Source organism: Microcebus murinus, chromosome 14 (assembly GCF_040939455.1).
Source record: "Microcebus murinus isolate Inina chromosome 14, M.murinus_Inina_mat1.0, whole genome shotgun sequence".
NCBI classification, from domain to species: domain Eukaryota; kingdom Metazoa; phylum Chordata; class Mammalia; order Primates; family Cheirogaleidae; genus Microcebus; species Microcebus murinus.
The window spans coordinates 68,068,845-68,087,925 of record NC_134117.1 but is presented as its reverse complement, the minus strand read 5'-3'; the positions used below and the strand labels follow the sequence as shown (position 1 = coordinate 68,087,925).

General features: G+C 40.7%; 1 protein-coding gene and 1 long non-coding RNA gene across 4 annotated transcripts in view; one reads left to right on the top strand and one right to left on the bottom strand.

The window, feature by feature from the left end:
• Nucleotides 1-3,887: 3,887 nt before the first annotated feature.
• On the top strand, nt 3,888-15,738 carry LOC105884282 (uncharacterized). The gene is made up of 3 exons (XR_001160142.3): nt 3,888-4,038; nt 14,200-14,343; nt 15,419-15,738. It is a non-coding gene; the product is annotated as an uncharacterized LOC105884282 (long non-coding RNA).
• The window catches only part of SHLD2 (shieldin complex subunit 2), a 34,541-nt gene continuing 30,430 nt past the window's right edge, over nt 14,971-19,081 (bottom strand). For all 3 annotated transcript variants that reach the window (XM_012788039.3, XM_020280423.2, XM_076010199.1), the window contains exons 7-8: nt 18,080-18,195; nt 14,971-15,269 (exon numbers count right to left, since the gene is read on the bottom strand). In XM_012788039.3, coding sequence (XP_012643493.2) covers nt 15,070-15,269; nt 18,080-18,195 — 316 coding nt within the window. In that variant the 3' untranslated portion in view covers nt 14,971-15,069. The remainder of the gene's footprint in view (nt 15,270-18,079; nt 18,196-19,081) is intronic.

Below are 19,081 nucleotides of genomic sequence, written 5' to 3'. Positions count from 1 at the left end.
ATTTCATACCTAACAAGACATTACTACTACTATTGATATGTTCCATCAATATGCACTTACATTTTCACTCTTTCTGTTGCTTTCTATTCTTAACTATATTTTTGTGATTATATCTTATCTCAGTTTTCTTCTGTCTGAGGAACTCCCTTTAATATTTCCTTTGGTGCAGATCTGCTGGCGAGAGATTTTCTCAGTCTTTGAATAGAAATATCTATTTCAAATTCATTTGTAAAGAATGTGTTGCGGATATAGAATTCTGGGTTAACGCTTTTTTCCCAGCAGTTTCAAAATGGCATTCGATTGTCTTCTCACGTCTGTCATTTCTGCTGACAGGTGGTCATCAGGCTGCTGTTCTCCTTGGAAAGTAATGTGTCTCCCCCACCTCTCTTTGGCTGCTTTTAATATTTTCTCTTTGTCATTGGTTTTCAGAAGCATGAGTATTGTGTGCCTAGATGCAGTTTCCTTTTTATTTATCTTGCATGGGGGGGGGTCATAAAGTTTTATCAGTTTTAGAAAATTCTCAGCCTGTATTTCTTTGATTAGTGTTTTTGCCCCAATCTTCCTCTCCTCCACTCCTAAGACTCCAATTGCACATAGGTTAGGTCTGTCCACTACTTCCCACAAGTCTCTTATGTTCTTTGCTGTATTTTCTATACTCTATCTCTGTTCTTCAGCTTAGAGTTTTTATACTGCCCTATATTACAGTTTAGTAATCTTTAGTAATCTTTCTTCTTCTAAGTCTAATCATAATTAACCTGCATGCTAATTTGTTAATTTAAATTATTGTCATTTTCAGTTCTAAATTTCCATTTGATTAATTCTTATAGATTCCAGAAAGTCTCTTTTCTGTAAATCAAGTCTTTGTCTGATAACACCAATATCTGGGTCACTAGTGGGTCAGTTTTACTATATGTATGTCCCCCCACATTCATGTTTCTTGTTGTGCTTGATAATTTATTATTGGATGCTGAGCATTGTAAATTATATTGGCTCCAGGAGACATTATAGAGATAATGTCTTTCTCCAGGGAGGGTTCCCTGTGTTCTCAGGCAGACAGATAGAGTGGGATGAAGTTACCTTAATTCAGTTGGTATTGGACTGGCTAGAGTCTGGGTTGCAGTTTCTATAAGACTCTATCTCTACCTCTGGTTTTCCCCATTTCTAGAGCATAGAAATCCTCCAAGTATTCCAACTGAGAGTCTGGTGTGATTACTAGGCTTCTCTTCTTTGGTGGAACGTGAACTCCCAATTTGTATGTCACTAGTATCATGATACTGTCAAAACTGCTGCCTCTCATAGGTTTTCTGCTTAGCTTAATAATGCAGCAAATGCCTCCCGTAAGAGTTACTTTTTTGTGTCTCTTTTCTGTCCAATATCTTGGCCCCTCAGTCCCAGCTGCTTTTGCAATCTCAGTCCTTAGTTTCATGTCTCTCCAGCTCCAAAGACTCTGCTGCCCTTTCTACCTCTTGGCAGTGGCCCCCTGCCCAAATGCTCAGCCTCTTAACTAGAATCAGCAAATTTCCCAAGGGGAAAAATGGCTCATACAGTGCCAGCTCACCTCTTTGTGTGTTCCCTCTTCTGAGAGCACAGCCCTTCAAATGCTTGTCAATTTTGCAGCTTTCCAATAACTTTACAAAGAGGTTTTCTGTATTTTATTCAGCTTTTCCAGTTGTTCCTGGAATGAGCATTGATCTGCCTAAAGCATAAAAAGATCTCTTTTCTCAGAATTCTTATCCCAGTAAAAGAATTCCCAGCAAAGAGTGATTTTACACAGGGAATTAAGTTATACAATTCTTAGGAAAGTTGGTGAAGCCAAAGGAGGGGACGGTTGCTTTATCAGTTAGCAATAACGGTGCATAACAATACCCACAGCATCTCAGTGGCGCAGGGCAATGAGCATTCATTTCTCATATATCAGTGGGTCAGCTGGGTGTGGGCAGATCTAAGGTAGACAGTTTCAAGCCGTGGGTCTCCGGGCTCTGCTCCTCACTCAGGCCAGCTCCACGTTTTATTCTGAGCACAGGCTGAAGGGGCCGCAGCTACCCAGGGGAGGCTCTTTTCATGGTGAAGGCAGAAGCATAAAATGCCAAGCCTCAATGTGCAAACACATTTCTACCCTCTGCTCTTGTCACATCACCTCATATCCCATTGTCCAAAGCAAGTCACATGACCAACTTCCAAATCTAGGCACAGGAAGTAAACTATGCCTTTTTTGGAGAGGAAGTGCAAAGCTACAGGACAATGGCATAGCTACAGCGAGGGGTGAAGAACTAGGGTGGATAACTCAGGGTACTATACGATATTCCTTAGAGATGGGAACTTCAGGAGCCAGTGCTGGGCTGGGCAGGTGCAGTCACCAAGGAGGAACCCCCTGCACTGCACTTGCTGTTGCGGCTCATGCCACTGCTGCCAATCCATCCCATAATGATGATGGGCTGTAATTTGCACAGCCGTTTGCCAATTAGGTTTTTTCTTATTTTTCATTGTGGAATGCTTTGCCCAAATTACCCCAAGAGCCTCAAGCATCCTGCTGTCATGAGCATCAGAGTCAAAGGAAGAAAAGGATGATTTTTTTCCCCATCTTTCTGCTTTCTAATCTCACCTGGGTGCCTCCCATTTGGCAGAATCAACCTGGAACCCTGTTTGTAAGAGTGTCTAGGAAATATAACTTCCAGACTTCTACTTCTAGAAAAATGTAATAAAGACTTTTAAAGGGGATAGGACCGGTGCTGTGTGCCACCCCAGTCTGGGACAAATGTGGGCCACAGGGACCACAGGTAAGATTCTCAGTGAAGGAGAGGCCCTCAGGCTGAGTACTCCAGCTCACAATAGCACCACTGAGAGCCTCTCCTGTCCCACAGGTGACCCCCTCCCTTACCCCTCCCAGACCCTGCCAAGATGATCAGAACCCCAGTGAGAAGGAGGAGTAGAAGTACAAAACTGAGCGCTAGGAAACAACGCCACGCCACGTGCCCACTGCCTGCTGGAGCCCTGGCAGGCACCGGCCAGGTAGGGAGGGGTGGAGGAGGCCCAAACTTAAAATGAAGCTGGAACTTCACTGCACGAAATTGGACATTCAAGTGCAGAACAGAGCCTGTTTTTTTAACTAGAAGTTACAGGAGACATTTTTTTTGTTAGCTAAGAATGATCAAAAAAGTCTTGGAACAGCCCTGAGAGCTTATCCAAGGGGCAGGGAGAAGCTACTCGCAGAGCAGGTTTGAATAGGCGACGAGGGAAAAAGAGCAAAGCGGTTTGCTGGTCACATCCCCAAGCCTGGCTCTTTCGGCATAATGGATATAATTCTTAATTGCGTTTAGTATGCCATTATGAAAATGGATTGTGATACTTGCCTGTTATGTTTTGTCTTAATGTTTACTACGGAATTATTAGCTTAAATCACCCCACCTTGTCCCCCCCCTTCTAGCTTTATTTCCAGAAGTACGTTTCTTGTTTCTCGCAGCGAGGAGAGAAGAACTAGTCCTTGGGGACCGCAGCGGGTCCTTGCACAGCAGCTTGCCGCCGGGACTGGCGCGGCAGCCGGGGTGGAAAGCGACGGTAGAAGTGACGCTGGAGCGGGAGGAGGTGCCGTTCCTCAGGGCCCCGCAGCTAGAAAGTGGTGGAGCTGGAATTCTCAATCGGATTCCGGATGTCCAAAAATGTTGCTGTTATTACATATTGCCAGAGAGACCTCAAAACAGACAGAGACAACCTGTGGGGCTGCGACACTCCCGCAGCCTGGGGGGGCTCTGTGGGGACCTTCCCGAGCCGCCGGCCCCTCCCGAGGCGGTCTCCGGCCCGTGAGGCCGCCCCTGCTCCCGCGCCTTCCCCGCCGGCCCCTGCTCCCGCGCCTTCCCCGCCGCTCCCTGCTCCGCGTCCCGCCCTTCCCCGCCGGCCCCTGCTCCCGTCCCGCCCTTCCCCCCCGGCCCCTGCTCCCGCGCCTTCCCCGCCGGCCCCTGCTCCCGCGCCTTCCCCGCAGCTCTGCTTTCTTCCGCGCCTCCTCCGAGTAAACTGCTCATCTCCACGGATGCGGCGAATCTGGTAAGTGATCGGCTTGATCCCTGTCGCCTCTTTGTTTCTAATAATCTGTCCAATTTGCGTGTCTGCTGATTGCTGGACTGCGGGAGCGGTGGGGAGGGGCTGAGCGGAGGGAGCGGGGCACTGCGGGGACGGAGCCCCGAGGCCCGGGCGTCCGGGTCCCGAGGGCGCCGGGGGCGTGGCCGGCGGGCGGCCCCGCGGGCGGGCGTGGCGCCGGCGCCCTCTGCTGTTGCGCACCGCGCGCGGGGAGGCGCGCAGGGCCTCGGCTGTGCCGCGGCGCGGGCGCTCCGGGTGGGTCGCCGCTGCAGAGCCGGTTCATTGACGCCCTGCGCACCAGCCCTCCCAGAATCTTCCCTTGTGCCCTGCAAACGCTACCTCTTCTCGCCCCACCAAAAATAGCCAATGCCCCGATTGCTGTGGCATTCGCTTCTTTGCTTTTACCACCTAACCAGGCAGCTTTCAACACCAAGTAGCCATATAAAGAGTTATATAAGGAATCAAAAAGGAAGTAATCTTCTATGCCTGGCTCCCTTCACGTTCCGTTGCGAGGTTCATGTTCTTCTTGTGTGCAGGCCTAGTTCATGCACGCTCGTTGCTGCGTAATATCGCGTGATACTTTGCTGTTCGCCCATTCTACTGTCTATGCACTTTGAGGTTGTTTCCAGTGTGGGGGTTGTTTATGGACTTTGAGGTTGTTTCTAGTTTAGTTTCTAGTTTCATAATACTGCTATGAACATTCTGGCATATGTATCTTGGTCCAAAGGTGCATACATTTTGGGAGAAGTATGACGTTAGAGTGGAGCTAGTGGGTCATAGGGTTTGCATATCTTCAAATTTAATAAAGCTATACTGTTCTCCAAGGTAAATGCACCAGTTTATATTGTCACCAGCAGTTGAGTGTATAAGAGTTCCCATTGCTCCGTGCCCTTGTCAACACTTGGTCTTTAGTCCTTTAAATTTTACCCGTTCTCTTTAGCATGTTTAGGCATTTCACTGTGGACTTAATTTGTATTTCTCTGATGGCTAATGAGATCGAACGCCTTTTTTTACATAAGTCAGTCATTTGGGTTTCTTCCTTGTGAAGCACCTGTTCATGGGTCTTGCCCTCCCCTCTTTTTTTCTACTGGATTATTTATGGTTTTCTTATTGATTTATAGAAGCTCATTTCAATTATTAATATATGTGTTGCAAATGTTTTCTCCCACTCTATTTCTTTAAATTACTAATGTATTTTTGGATAATCTCCTCCCACTTTATGGCTTTCTTTTGGTAAATAGAAGTTTTTAATTTTAATGTCGTCAAATGAAGCAATCTTTCTTTTAAATTAGTGTTTTTTGTGTCCTACTTGTGAAGTTTTTCCATACCTTGAAATCATAAAAATATTCTCCTAGACTATTTTCTAGAAGCTTTATTATTTGCTTTTCACAATTAAATCTAGAATCTACTTGATATCAGTGTTTATATAAATTATGACATAGGCTTCAAGTTTCTTTCTTTCCATAAATATATCCGAGTATCCCAACATCATTTATTGAAAATGGTGTTTCTTTCTTTCCATAAAGGTATCTGATTATCCCAGCCCCATTTATTGAAAATACTATCCTTTCCCTACTGCTCTGCTACACCCTCTAGGTCAGGCATCCTCAAACTATGGCCCTCGGCCACATGCGGCCCGCCCGGGGACATCTATCAGGAGGCCAGTGTGTTTTGCTGCCGCTGCCTGTCCTGCTTAGCAGCTGACTTGTCCGGGGCCCACAGTGCGCATGTGTGGAATGTGTGCTGCCTTCTCCAATGGCCCTCCAACGGTCTGAGGGACAGTGAACTGACCCCCTGTTTAAAAAGTTTGAGGACCCCTGATCTAGGTGATAAATCAAACGTCCATATATCCTTGGGTCTGTTTCTGGGTTTCTTCTGTTATATTGGTCAATTTGCCTATCTTTATATTAATATCACTGTCTTAATTACTGATTTATAAGTCACTATCTGGTTGAGTAAGTCCTCAATCTGATTCTTCTTATTCAAGAGTGTCTTAGCTATTTGGGCACTTTGCATTTCCATACAAATTTTAGAATCAACTTGCTAAGTCCCTACCACTTCCCCAAAAAAGAAGCCCGTTACAATTTTGATTGGGATTGTATTGAGTTTATATGTCAATTCAGAGGAGAACTGACATCTTTGGAGTACTGAGATGTCTAATCAGTCAACATGGTATATACTTCCATTTATTTAGCATTTCTCTAATTTCTTGGAATGTTTATCAAGTTATGTGTAGAGGTCTTGTACATCTTTGATTAAATTTTCCCTAGACATTTGATTTTTTATGCTATTTGTAAATGGTTTGTTCTTACATTTTTATCTTCTAACTCTTGCTGCTATGCAGAAATAAAGTTGCTTTTCTTATTTTGACCTATTTAACAATCATGATAAACTCTCTAATTTTTTTATTTTATTTTTTATTTCAGCATATTATGGGGATACAGATGTTTAGGTTACGTGTGTTGCCTTTCCTCCCCTTCCCCACCCCCCCAGAGTCAGAGCTTCAAGCATGTCCATCCCCCAGACAGTGTGCATCGCTCTCATTATGTATTTATATACCCATCCCCTCCTACCCCCTCCCACCTGCCCAGCACCCGATGAATGTTACTACTATATGTGCACATAAGTGTTGATTGGTTAACACCAGTTTGCTGGTGAGTACATGTGGTGCTTATTTTTCCATTGGGATCCTTTGCTTAGTAGAATGGGTTCCAGCTCTATCCAGGAAAATACAAGAGGTGCTATGTCACCGTTGTTTCTTATAGTTGAATACTACTCCTTGGTATATGTATACCACATTTTATTAATCCACTCATCCGCTCTGTTTGCTCTTGTGACAGTTTCTTTGGCCGTGCAGAAGCTTTTTATTTTGATCAGGTCCCTTTTATTTATTTTGTTGATGCTGTGATTGCCTTTGGTGCCTTCTTCATAAATTCTTTGCCTAGGCCAATGTCTAGAAGAGTATTTCCAACTAAACTCACTAATTCTAATAATTATCTCTGGATTCTTTTAAGTTTTCAATAGACATAATTATAGTTTTATATCCTATCCCTAATTCTTATATTGTTTATTTCAATTTTTGCTTTATTACTCTGGCTAGAAACACCACAAAAGTATTGCATACTAATGATGTTAGTGGATATCCTTGTCGTATTTCTGTTCTCAGAAATTTTTCCACATTTCATCATTAAGTAAAATATTCACTATAGTTTCTAGCTTCATAAGGATAAACATTGTTAGAAATTTTTGAGTACTCTCCTTTAATTTTTTATAAAAATGAAATATTTTACATATTGTTTCCTAATAAGATTTTCATCCAAGGTGTATAAACACCAGACCCATATTTTTTTTTATTGTTTTGCTTACCTTATATTTTTGGTTTAACTTAAAAAAACACTTCCCTGTTTATTTTTAAATGGCTGTATTGATATAATTCACATACCATACAATTCACCCATTTAAATTGTATAAGTCAATGGTTATTGGAATATTCAAATTCCTGTTCATTCTTCTCAATTAATTTTTAAATCAACTTGTCAACTTCTAGGGCCTTTGGTTGTTATAGAATCAACTCTGTGTATTAAATCTTTCCAAACAGCAGGAGCACAGTATCGTGTCCCACCAATTCCCATCTCCTTTTATTTCCCTCATAGTTTTTAAATCATTTCCTTGGAATAAAAATAAAGCTTTTAATGGTTTTGGTTTTATCTGTGAGCATAATTATTTTTATTTAGAACTATATGTTATTCGTACATAGTAATATAACAGAATTTTATAAACTTATATGTAATTAATGTACTACTAATATATTTTTGATTGATTTCTGGGGATTATCTTTCTGGGTATCTATTCTAGTCATTCAAAATATTAATTTATTTAAGAATTTTCAATACAACTTCATATTTTATTTTTTTCTCAAATCATATAGCCAGCATTTCTAATGCTCAGCAAATACTTCAAAATATTAATAATACATGTATCTGACTTTTACCTAGAACATATATACGATTAGTAAAAAAATAACCCAATAAAATAAATGAATAGACATTTCAGCAAGTGAAGATATACAGGTGGCCAATAAGCACATGAAAAGTTGCACAACCTCATTAGTCATCAGGGAAATGCAAACCAAAACCAGAAGATACCACTTCACACCCACGAGAAAGACGATAATGAAAATGACTGACACCCCAAATGTTGGCAACGCTGTAGAACAGCTTGAACCCCCTAGGTATAGGTGGTGAGAATATAAAATTGCACAACTTTGGAGCACTGTTTAGCAGTTTCTTATAAAGTTATAGATAAACCTATCCTATAAACCTCGATCCTAGGTATTTACCCACATACCTCCTCCATGAAAGCATATGTCCATAGCAAGATCGTAAAAAAATGGTTTTAGCAGCTTTATTCATAATAGCCAAAAATTGGAAACAACTCAAATGGCACTCAACAGGAGAATGGATAATATATTCATACATTGGTATGTTATTCAGCAATAAAGAAGAATGAGCTGATTTACTTATAAATATGGATAAATCTTAAAAACATTGCTATGTAAAAAAAAAAAAAAAAGCCAGTCATAAAGGAATATATACTATAGGATTTCATTTACATGAAGTTCAAAAACAGATACAACTCACCATGGTAACAGAATGAGAACAATGCTTGGGTGTCACAGTGTGGACTGACTGGGCGCGGAGCTGAGGGAAAGTCCTAGGGGGATAAAAATGTTCCAGATCTTGACTGGGGTGTCAGTTACATGAATGTATATATTTGTCAGCACTCAGCAAATTGCACATTTAAGACCTGTGCATTTTACTGTACATGATTTATTTTTAATTCCGTGAAAAAGAATCTGATTGGCTCAGCTTGAGTCAGGCATCCTCTCTTTGCATAATCAGTTTTTGCCCAGGGTTCAAAACAAATAGTGTAAACACAGCCCAGAGGAGGAGCATCAGTGCGTGCCTGGCTGCCACCCATGAAGTGTCAATATCTACTAGGTAGTGTTAGTTTCTGTGATCAAAATCATACCATCTTTTTCTATATTTGGGAAGTGATTTTTTAAAATTTTATTTCAGAATATTATAGGGGTACAAACATTTTGGTTACATAAATTGCTTTTGTACCATTTGAGTCAAAGTAATACCCACCATCCATATAGTGTATATTGTACCTGTTGGGTGTGAATGTCCCCATTCCCTTCTTCCCCCTCCCACCTGCCTGATTTCCAATGAGTGTTATTTCCATATGTGCACATAAGTGCTGATCAGTTGGTTCCAATTTAATGGTGAGTACATTGGTAGTTTTTTCCCATTCTTATGATACTTCACTTAGAATAATGGTCTCCAGTTCCATCCAGATTAACACAAGAGGTATCTGTTTGCCATTTTTTATGGCTGAGTAGTAAGTATTTCATGGTATATATACACCACATTTTATTAATCCACTCATGTATTGATGGGCACTTGGATTGTTTCCACATCTTTGCAATTGTGAATTGTGCTGCTATAAACATTCAAGTTCAGGTGTCTTTTTTTATAAACAGTCTTTTTTCTCTTTGGGTAAATATCCAGTAGTGGGATCGATGGATCAAATGGTAGTTCTACTTCTAGTTCTTTGAGTTATTTCCACACTACTTTTCATAGAGGTTGTACTAGTTTGCAGTCCCACCAACAGCATATGAGTGTTCCTAGTGATTTTTTAATATGGGGAAATTCTTTAGAAGTGAGGGAATTCCCTAGTAATTCCATCAGATAAAAATAATAGTAAGTAAGAAGGTAAAATCAGGCCCTAATTCCCCATCTAAAGGAATAACTACATCATTTTGGTGAGATTCTCCCAGACAGTATGACTACAATGTTACATAAATTGAATGGTATAATACTATACACCTTCCATTATGCGTTGAAGGACAATTCCTTGCCTTGTCCGATATGTGATTGTACAGAGGAATTGCTGACCTGCAACCCTGTGCTTATCTGAGCTCGAGTGACGCGAATCAGAGAGAGGTGGAAAGATGGAGAGAGGAGGTAGCAGCGGAGGGAGCTGAGGGGCAGGAGAGACCAGGCAGGAGCTTTATTTCCTATGGCAAGAACTGGGCACATACTGTGCAGGAGGGACGAGCTTCTTAAGAACTCTCACACGCACTCCAGAGACAGGAGTACTGAATGCCTGCTACACAGATGACACCAGCAGTCAGTACCGACTGGACAAGCAGAGACCATCACATGAGAGGGCCACAGTGGTAGCCGGTTTGTAAAGAGACTGTGTCCCCTTTCCTTCTTGCCTCCCATAAAACAACAGGAGGAATATCTACCAAAATGTTGACAAGCAATTAGCTCTGGTTGGTAAAATAACAGAAGGGTTACTTTTCTCCTTTTTTTATTCTATACTTTGTAATTTTGTTTAAAGAAAAATATTCTATTATTTTGAAGTTTATAGTTTCTTAGCATTGTGTTTAATTATGCCTATTCACAATTATTCTTAAATAACATAGCAAAAGAATTTATTTATACCCTAATAATACAGGAAAGATTCTACCTTGGGATATAGTGACACAATCAAGGAATTATGGTAGCCATGCTTCAATTTCTTGAGTCATACTTTCTTGATAAAACGGACCCATCTAGTAATCTAGGTACTGCAATCTCCCCACCTTGACATTAAAAGAGCAGCCAGAATTAAACTGCCAGGAAAGATTAACACTTTATTCTAATTGTTCTATGATTCAGGAGCTGTGTTGCATCATTCGAAACCCACCGGATACAAATGTATCGTTTAAAATAAAAAACAAAGATGGCTACTTTTTCTGTTTCATTCTATATTGTCCTGAGAAATAACAGATATTTTCTTTTAAGAAAGGCATGGTCAACTATTCAAGTTTTGCTGAACTTAATGTAAGACTAGTCTGAAACAACTTATAGCTTTGGATCACAGTAGTTTAGGAGAGTTCTGTGGATGATGAAAATTTATAGTCACTGTGAAAAAGTTATCAAAACTTTGTAGAAATGTCTATTCTTTTATACTACATCATATGGAATAAAAGGCCTATTCTGAGGTGCTTCAAATCCCATGAATGCGAATTTTAGAAAATGAAGTGCCATAGTAAATTTATCATTGATATGTTTAGATTCAATTTCTGGAATGATTTTAAATAACAAACCATGCTTCAAAGCCTGAATTACAATGGTAACTGCAATGCTTTGGACTATGATAGAAGCTGTCTGTGGGTTCCCAGCATGCTGATGTTGTTCTGTAGCTGGAGAGTTGGTATGACACCTCAATCATGTCATTGGTACCCACTAAAGTATGTTCTTCAGTGCTATGCACAAATCAATATTTGTCCCCTACTAAACTGAATGTATAGAAACTCCATTGCTTTGTGAGTTAAGACCATTTCTTCAGAGACATATTGTCCTTGTGGCAGGGTCTTGTGTCTCTCCTGTGCATTCTGTGGCTTTTAGTTTTTTGCAGCCCCCTTTGAGATGTTCCAGTTTCCCTATTTAGTTCCCACCATGCTATCATTGTGAACGCCACTCATATTTAAAGATGCAGGTTAAATATTTCTTCCATGATGTCTTCCTGCATTTTCCATTGCGATGGACATGTTCTTTTCTGTCTAGAACCCTCTTTCCATTGAGGAAGGGCTCCTCTTTCATCCTGTGAGGTCCCACCCACCTCTGGCCACAGGGTAACAGATAACCTAAGCAGATTCAGAGTCCTTCAAGGAATTTGCTGTGTAGACACCAGCAAAAAGGGTGTCTCTGTGAAGATGAAAGTTTGGGGTTTTCTGTATTTCTCCATGTGGATAGGTGGGAAAGATGGGAAGGAGAGAGAGAAAAGAGAGGAACACAAAGGAGGGGAAGGAGGTCAGGAAAGGAAAAATAGAGGTTGGGCAATGGGAAGAATAGGACAAAGAGAGAGACAGGGGAGAAATAGAGAAGGGAAGGAAAAGAATGAGGGAGTTGCAGGTAACCAGATAACATAATTTAGGCCAAGGGATTCAACTGTACCTTACATTGTACTACCCTTATTTGCATAAGACAATAAATTCCCCCTTTTTTTGCTCAAGCTAGGGTGAGTTGGCTTTTTATCACTTGCAAGCAAGAGTCATGACTAATAAGCCCATCCTGCTGTTACCTCTTTTGCCTTTGCTCTGTATTCCACACAGATTTAATCCTGGCACTGATGTAATTTTGTTTAAAATTTACCAGCCTGTCTATGAACTCACGAAAGGCTTATCTTCTTGTCTTTGTATTCCTAGTGCTTAGCTTATGGTAGACTCTCAGCAAATGTCTGCAGAGTGGATCATGTACCCAATTTTGTTGACCCAATTTTGTTGATGATCAGAACCCCTTCCCACCCCCAAAATAACCAAGTTGTAAAAGGAGATTTAGCACAGATCTTGCCAGTGGGGAGAAAGGTGATTATCTCTAATGCTGTTACAATGCCTTTGGGAAACTAAGTTAATATCAAGTACAACTGGTTCTCTAAAAAACAGGAGAGCTATCCTTGCCAGCTGAACCATCAGGAGATGAAGAATGAGGTTTCCCTAAAACGCCCACCATAGGACTGCCTGATAATGGGACTGCTGGATTGGCTGATACTCTTATGTTACCCAATTGAGTTTTATGAAAACACATGGAGTAGATTAATTACACTTACCTGTCATCTCAGGATAGGATAGGAGCTGGCTTAGTACATTCTGGCTGCCATAACAAAATAACTTAAGACTGGGTAATTAGTAAGTAACAGAAATGTACTGTTCACAGTTCTGGAGGCTGGGAAGTCCAAGATCAAGGTACCAGCAAATTTGGTGTCTAGGGAGGACTCGTTCTTTGCTTCAAAGATGGTGGCTTCTGCCTGTGTCTTCATGTAGCAGAAGGGAACAAACAAGCTCCCTCCAACTTCTTTTGTAAGGACACAAATCCCACTCATGAGGACAGAGTCTTCATGACCTCATCACTTCCCAGGTGCCCCACCTCTGAATACCATCACATTGGGTATTAGGTGCCAACATACACATTTTGGGGGTGTACATTCAGACCACAGTGGGAGCTATGGCTCCCTTAATCCCAGTTAAATAGATTATAACTTCTGGGGATAGGTCAGATTCCTCAGGACCGGAAGAAGTAAGTTTCTTAACCTAAGATTCTTAGCCTAAATTAGGGTTCCTGTAAATACGTGTCAGCAGTCCCCAACCTTCTTGGCACCAGGTTCCCCACCCCAACCCCAATGTCTTTCTATAAAAAGTATTAAAATGAAGGAAACAAGATCATGTTCCAACACAGGAAGGGAGGAGGAGAGTCTTGTTAGTGCAAATGTAGGATTTGAGTGCCTTACTTATTTACTAACAAATGTTTAGCCATTTGTTCTCTCATTATGATTATATTAATAAAAGAAACTCATGTAAAATAGTAGTCACTAATGGGGAGATATGGAACAATACTTAACTGTAAGTTTGGAGTAGGCTCAGTGTTACTAGACTAATAATATTGCCTGAAAATAACTAAATTCATGATGAAATGAACAGATTTATTTTACTATATATATTTTTAATTCTTTTGGTTCATTGAAATTGTTTTAATTCAGAGTTGTTCTTTTTTAATTTGGCTTCCCTAAAAATGAACCTCAGGAGTTTTGTGATTCTTTCAAAAATATTATGCAAAAATGCATGTGTGGGAGTGTATACACACACACACACACAGAGACAAATACATTTTTCTGTGGAGAGGGGTCCATAGCTTTCAACAATTCCTCAGAGGGATCTGTGAGAGAAAAAAGGGTAAGAACAAGGCTTTAACTGATGAGTTTCTTCATGGGGAAGATGAAGAAATTAAAATGGTTGCTAAGGTTTCATCTACCAACTAGCACAGTGGGTAGAAAAAGAATTGTCCCCATTTTGTACCTAGAGAGAATGAAATTCAAACAAAATAGCTGATTCTCCTGGATAATTCATTTCATGAGTGATGAAACTTGGGCCTGGAGTTGATGTCTTCTAAACCTTGCTCTTTCAACTATAATCACACTAGGATGAAATTCAGAATTCTGATAAAATCTGCCCAATCAGTATAAGCCCACCAAGAAAGCTGTTCTCTTAAGTGTGCCCTTCCCTGCTTTGTCTTCAAGATGTGGACTCATCCCTGTATCAACCAAGAAAACATCATTCCCTGGAGCAGACGGCTCTTCACCGCCTATCGGGAAGAAATCTTTAAACCACTGTAAGCAAGACAAAGAACATCAGGCCACACCAGCATACCTTCACCGTCCCTGGTATGTATCTCATGGGCTGACACTGTGGTCCCCACGCCCCAGCCGCACCCTGGAACCAGTCAGTGGCTTGTTAGGAAAACAGGGCCGGGCACTGCCCGCCTGAGCTCCGCCTCCCCACCCCTCAACGTCCCCTACCCCAACCCCCATCTGTGGAAAAACTGTCTGCCCCTCAACCACATCCAAACTTCACAGAACAAATCCCTTTATTAAAAGGATCTGTTCTGTAAAATTTGGATTCAGTCAAAAGGCTGCACTCAGGGATGCAGAAGGCCACGTGTGGCCCAAGGCCACAGGTTCCCCACCCCAAACAGGAACAGGAAAAGCACTTAGAGTCTATGAGGACAGCACAAAAGCAATGTCGAGGGGATGTCTTGTGTGGACCCCAGTGCACAGCATAATGCCTGGAACGTAGCAGGGACCAAATACAGTGAACAGATGGGTGAACCTTAAATTCCAAGGAATTGGCCACATATGGCCTCTACTGTTAGATTGCTTCTCCAGAATAAAGAAAGGAAGAGAACAAAAAACAAAACAAAACAAATTTTTCAAAAACTTCATAGGCTTTTCTTAGGGAAAAAAGCCTTAATTATATATATTTAACACAATTCTCTTTGTAAAATATATGTATTAAAATCCCAAAGCAAAAGCTCTGTCATTCATTTATTCCAAAAGACAAATCATTTCAATACTTCTTCCTTGAGATGCCTACAATTTCTTCATCTGGCCTCAGAGAAGGGCATAGGCTCCGTGCTTTACTATGTCAGGGTAAAAGTCCAGTAGAGAGAAGTCTTGTTGTAAGGGGTAGCTATTTTCATCTAATACAAACAGGCTCTGAATCTTCAATAGCCAAGGTTCCGCTCTGACTGCCAACAAGGAGTGGACCAGGTCTGCTGCAACCATCCCATAGGTGACATCTGAGGAAGGCACTGAGGAAGATGAAAACACACACAGAGCTCTCAATATCCCTTCCTGCTTGACAGAAACACACACATGGAAGATCACTGTTTCTCTTGATTCCTCAAGTCTCAAACCCATTTTATATTTCTCTTTCTATACTTTCTCTTTCTAATTACAGGCTGCTAGCAGTACTCTCGAGTGACGGCATGGATTCCTGCTGGACATGCAAAGCAGGCCCAGACAACACACCACGCAGACGGGCAGCGGGTCCTGCCATAGAACAGCTACTAGCTTCTTAAAACTATGTAGTAAAGAACTGAGATTAATGTTTTCCTGAGTTAAGACTAAAACAAAAAGGGTGTGTTGATATCGGAAGAGCACTCTTATACTTAACCAATCTATACTTCTAATCATAGTTATATATAAATTTTATATTAAAAAACTTTGAATCATTTATTTAATAAATATCAAGTCTTAATAATAAAAATACTAAAATTATAGCTATATATGTCATTTTATTTTGCATTTGTCATATATTCTTCCTCTCATATTTTTTAGGACATCTAATCAAGTTATTTAGCAGGTTGTTCAATACCAGACTGACAAGCACCATTGACTATGCTCACACTACTCTAGTTCGCTGACCAGTCTTCCTTGGGTTAGGGCTACAGACTCCTCAAGAGCCAATGACATATTTTTAGACATATGAGAATTCTCTATAATAATTTTAAAATTTTGTATTTACACTTTTGTAAACTAAAAAAAATCAACATTAGCGATAACCTGGATAGTCTGGTGGCCGCTTTATAATAATGACACGTTCACTTATGGTTACAATTTTATCAATGCCAAGAAGAATGACTTTAACTGTCTCAAGAATAAACAAAGCACAGGAGTATACTTGAAATGAGAATGATGCTTCTCAGAAAAATAAAGACCAATTAACACTGTGTAAAAAAAATGAAGAGATAAGACTCAAAATACAAAAAGAACATTAAGAAAAGAAAGGAAATAGTCAAATAAATGAAACTGAAGTAAAGAAAGTGAAAAACAAAGAACAGAGGCTTCTAATTAGGATGTATAAAGCTGGAAAAAGTTTGGCTCCCACCCTGACGAGCGGAATAAATTACAAAATTACAAAAATTACAAGCAGAATAAATTACAAAATTACAAAAGCTGGAAAAAGTTTGGCTCCCACCCTGACAAGCGGAATAAATTACAAAACCATCATTTTCTTGAATGCATAAGAGAACCAAGGTTGTACAACAGCAAACAAGACTGTAATATACGGAAAGACAGCTGCCTCCAAGAAGATGAAGAGCACAGCTTCACTTGGGGCAGGGCTTGGGAAGAAAACAGGGCCCCCAAACAAGCAGGAAAGAGCATATGCTTAAATATTTCATGAATTGCTAAAGCCAATGAGTTGCCAGTGCCACAGACATAAGCAGGTTTGCATGCTTGCAGGCTCTTCCACCAGGTGCTCACAAGACAGGAGGCGGGGAAAGACATCAAGGAAAGCTCCTAACTATGGTGAAGGCCTGGAGGAGGGGGGAAGCTGCCAAGAGGAAAAGCACAAAGCACCACCTGGGCCTCCCCTTTTAAAGAACTAAAGCCTTCAACAGCTGGAGGAAGGGCAGCAAATCCTGTTGACCAGGGTAGAAATGAGGACCCAGTGCAGATGTAGGAAAGGAAAAAGGAAAAATCCGCTATTCATGGAGGGGCAGAAAACCACTCTAGATCAGGACCACTAGTGGCCCCCTAGTCCTCAGGGAGAGAAGGACCATGCAAGACCCACTAAAGACACAAGGCAGAATTTGGCTGCCACGGCAGAAGGGCATTCACCGAGAAAGTGCCACACCCAAGACCCTGTGAAAGAATGAGGCTGGACCAGAGTCAAAGAGAATCAATCCTGCTCCTTCCCACTAGGCTGGGATGCCCCAAATAACAACCAACAGAAGCCGGTACCACTTGGGGAAGTGCAAGAACATGTAGAGAAACTAGCTCTGTGGCAGGTGCAAAGTGCTAAGCTGATAATGGGGAAAGAATAACTGGGGAACCACTCCCTACTATAAGTGCAAGATAATACTAGAAAAATCTGAAACCATTGGTGACCTGAAGGTAACTACAGCAATAATAAAACCTGAATCCAACTTGTCTGCAAAGGCTGACTCTCTCCCACTCATGGCTCACCCTTAGTAAAGGTCTAGAAGAGGCAAGCCCTTTTCGAGGTACAAACACTGTTTACCCTAATCTGTATGGTTCTGTATGCAATGTTCATCATTCAAGCAAAAATTACCAGACAGCCAAAAAAACAAGAAAAGCAACCCATTATTTAAAAACAAAGCAATCAATAGAACCAAATTAGCTCATCTGCTTAGAGAGTGTGAGGCTAATGAGGACAGGTATAGAGTCTGAACGTCTGACAAGAAGGTCACCTTTGCCTTGTTCTTAGCCACTGACTATCCCCAGCATCACAGCTGAAGATCCTGCAGATCCATTCCACTGATGATGGACTATCTTCATTATACAGTGTCACACATTCCTTTACTTAACTCTAACTAGGGTCCTAGTGTTTTTGCTTACCAACTGGAAATTCAGATTAAGAAGAGATTAGGTGCCTCCCACTGTTCATGTCCTAAGACAGGTGTAGAGCAAATCTTACCTTCTAATTTACATAGTATTATGTTTCACTAAAGCTTAATTAACGTTCTGCTTTTAATATGGATGGAAAAACCCTTATTTTACAGTACAGTGTTCTTTCTGTTTCAACATACCATCTACATTCCTGAATGAATGTTTTCACCAAAAACAACCTCTTGATGGCGCATGGGTGTATTACCTATCGCTCTGTTGAGGCAGTCCGGAGAAATGTTGAGAAGAATCTTCTCTATCAGCTTTGATCCTACACGAATGCAAACATTATGTCCCCCATTACCTACAGTCATTAAAGCTGGCCTGCAAAAGAATAGACAACACATGACCTTCAAAAAGATTTTCAAATGAAAGAAATGCTTACATGCAATATGATTTCAAAAAGCACTAGGTTTTTATGCAGGATTAATTTTAATTGCTAAAAACACTTCTAGGATGTTCTGGGACATCCTAGAAATGAGAGAAGGGTTTTTGTCCCCAAAAGTTTGAAATGATAAATTAATACATTTTATTCCATATTCACTTTTAAATTTCAGATACTAATACAATAAAAATATATTATTTCAAACTGTTGTATAAATTAGTTTTAGAAATCTAAAATGAGAATCACATATTTCACAATCACAATTTCAAGTTTTCTTTTGCCAGTGGATTTTTTCCTATCAGAAATAAACTGTTTTGCATGTCAGTAAATAGGGAACTGGATTTATAATTTTCAGTACATCCTACATTGCAATACTATGTGGCTATTAAAAAGAATGAGGAACATTTATAGGTGCTATTAGGGAAGGAGTACTGTGATAGACTCTAACAAACAAACAATATAAACAGTACTTATTCTATACATTTTTTTTTTTTTGAGACAGGGTCATTCTCTGTCACCCAAGCTAGAGTGCAGTGGTGTCATCACATCACACAGCAAGCTCGAACTCCTAAGCTCAAGGCATTCTTCTGCCTCAGTCTCCCGAGTAGCTGGGACTACAGGTGCAGGCTACCATGCCCAACTAATATTTCTATTTTTAGTAGAGACAGGGGTCTCACTCTTGCTCAGGCTGGTCTCGAACTTCTAAGTTCAAGCGATCCTCCCACCTCAACCTCCCAAAGTACTAGGAGTACAGGTGTGAGCCATTGCGCCCAGCCTTATGTACTTTTAAAGAAAGTGATATACATGTGCTGGTATAAGCATAAT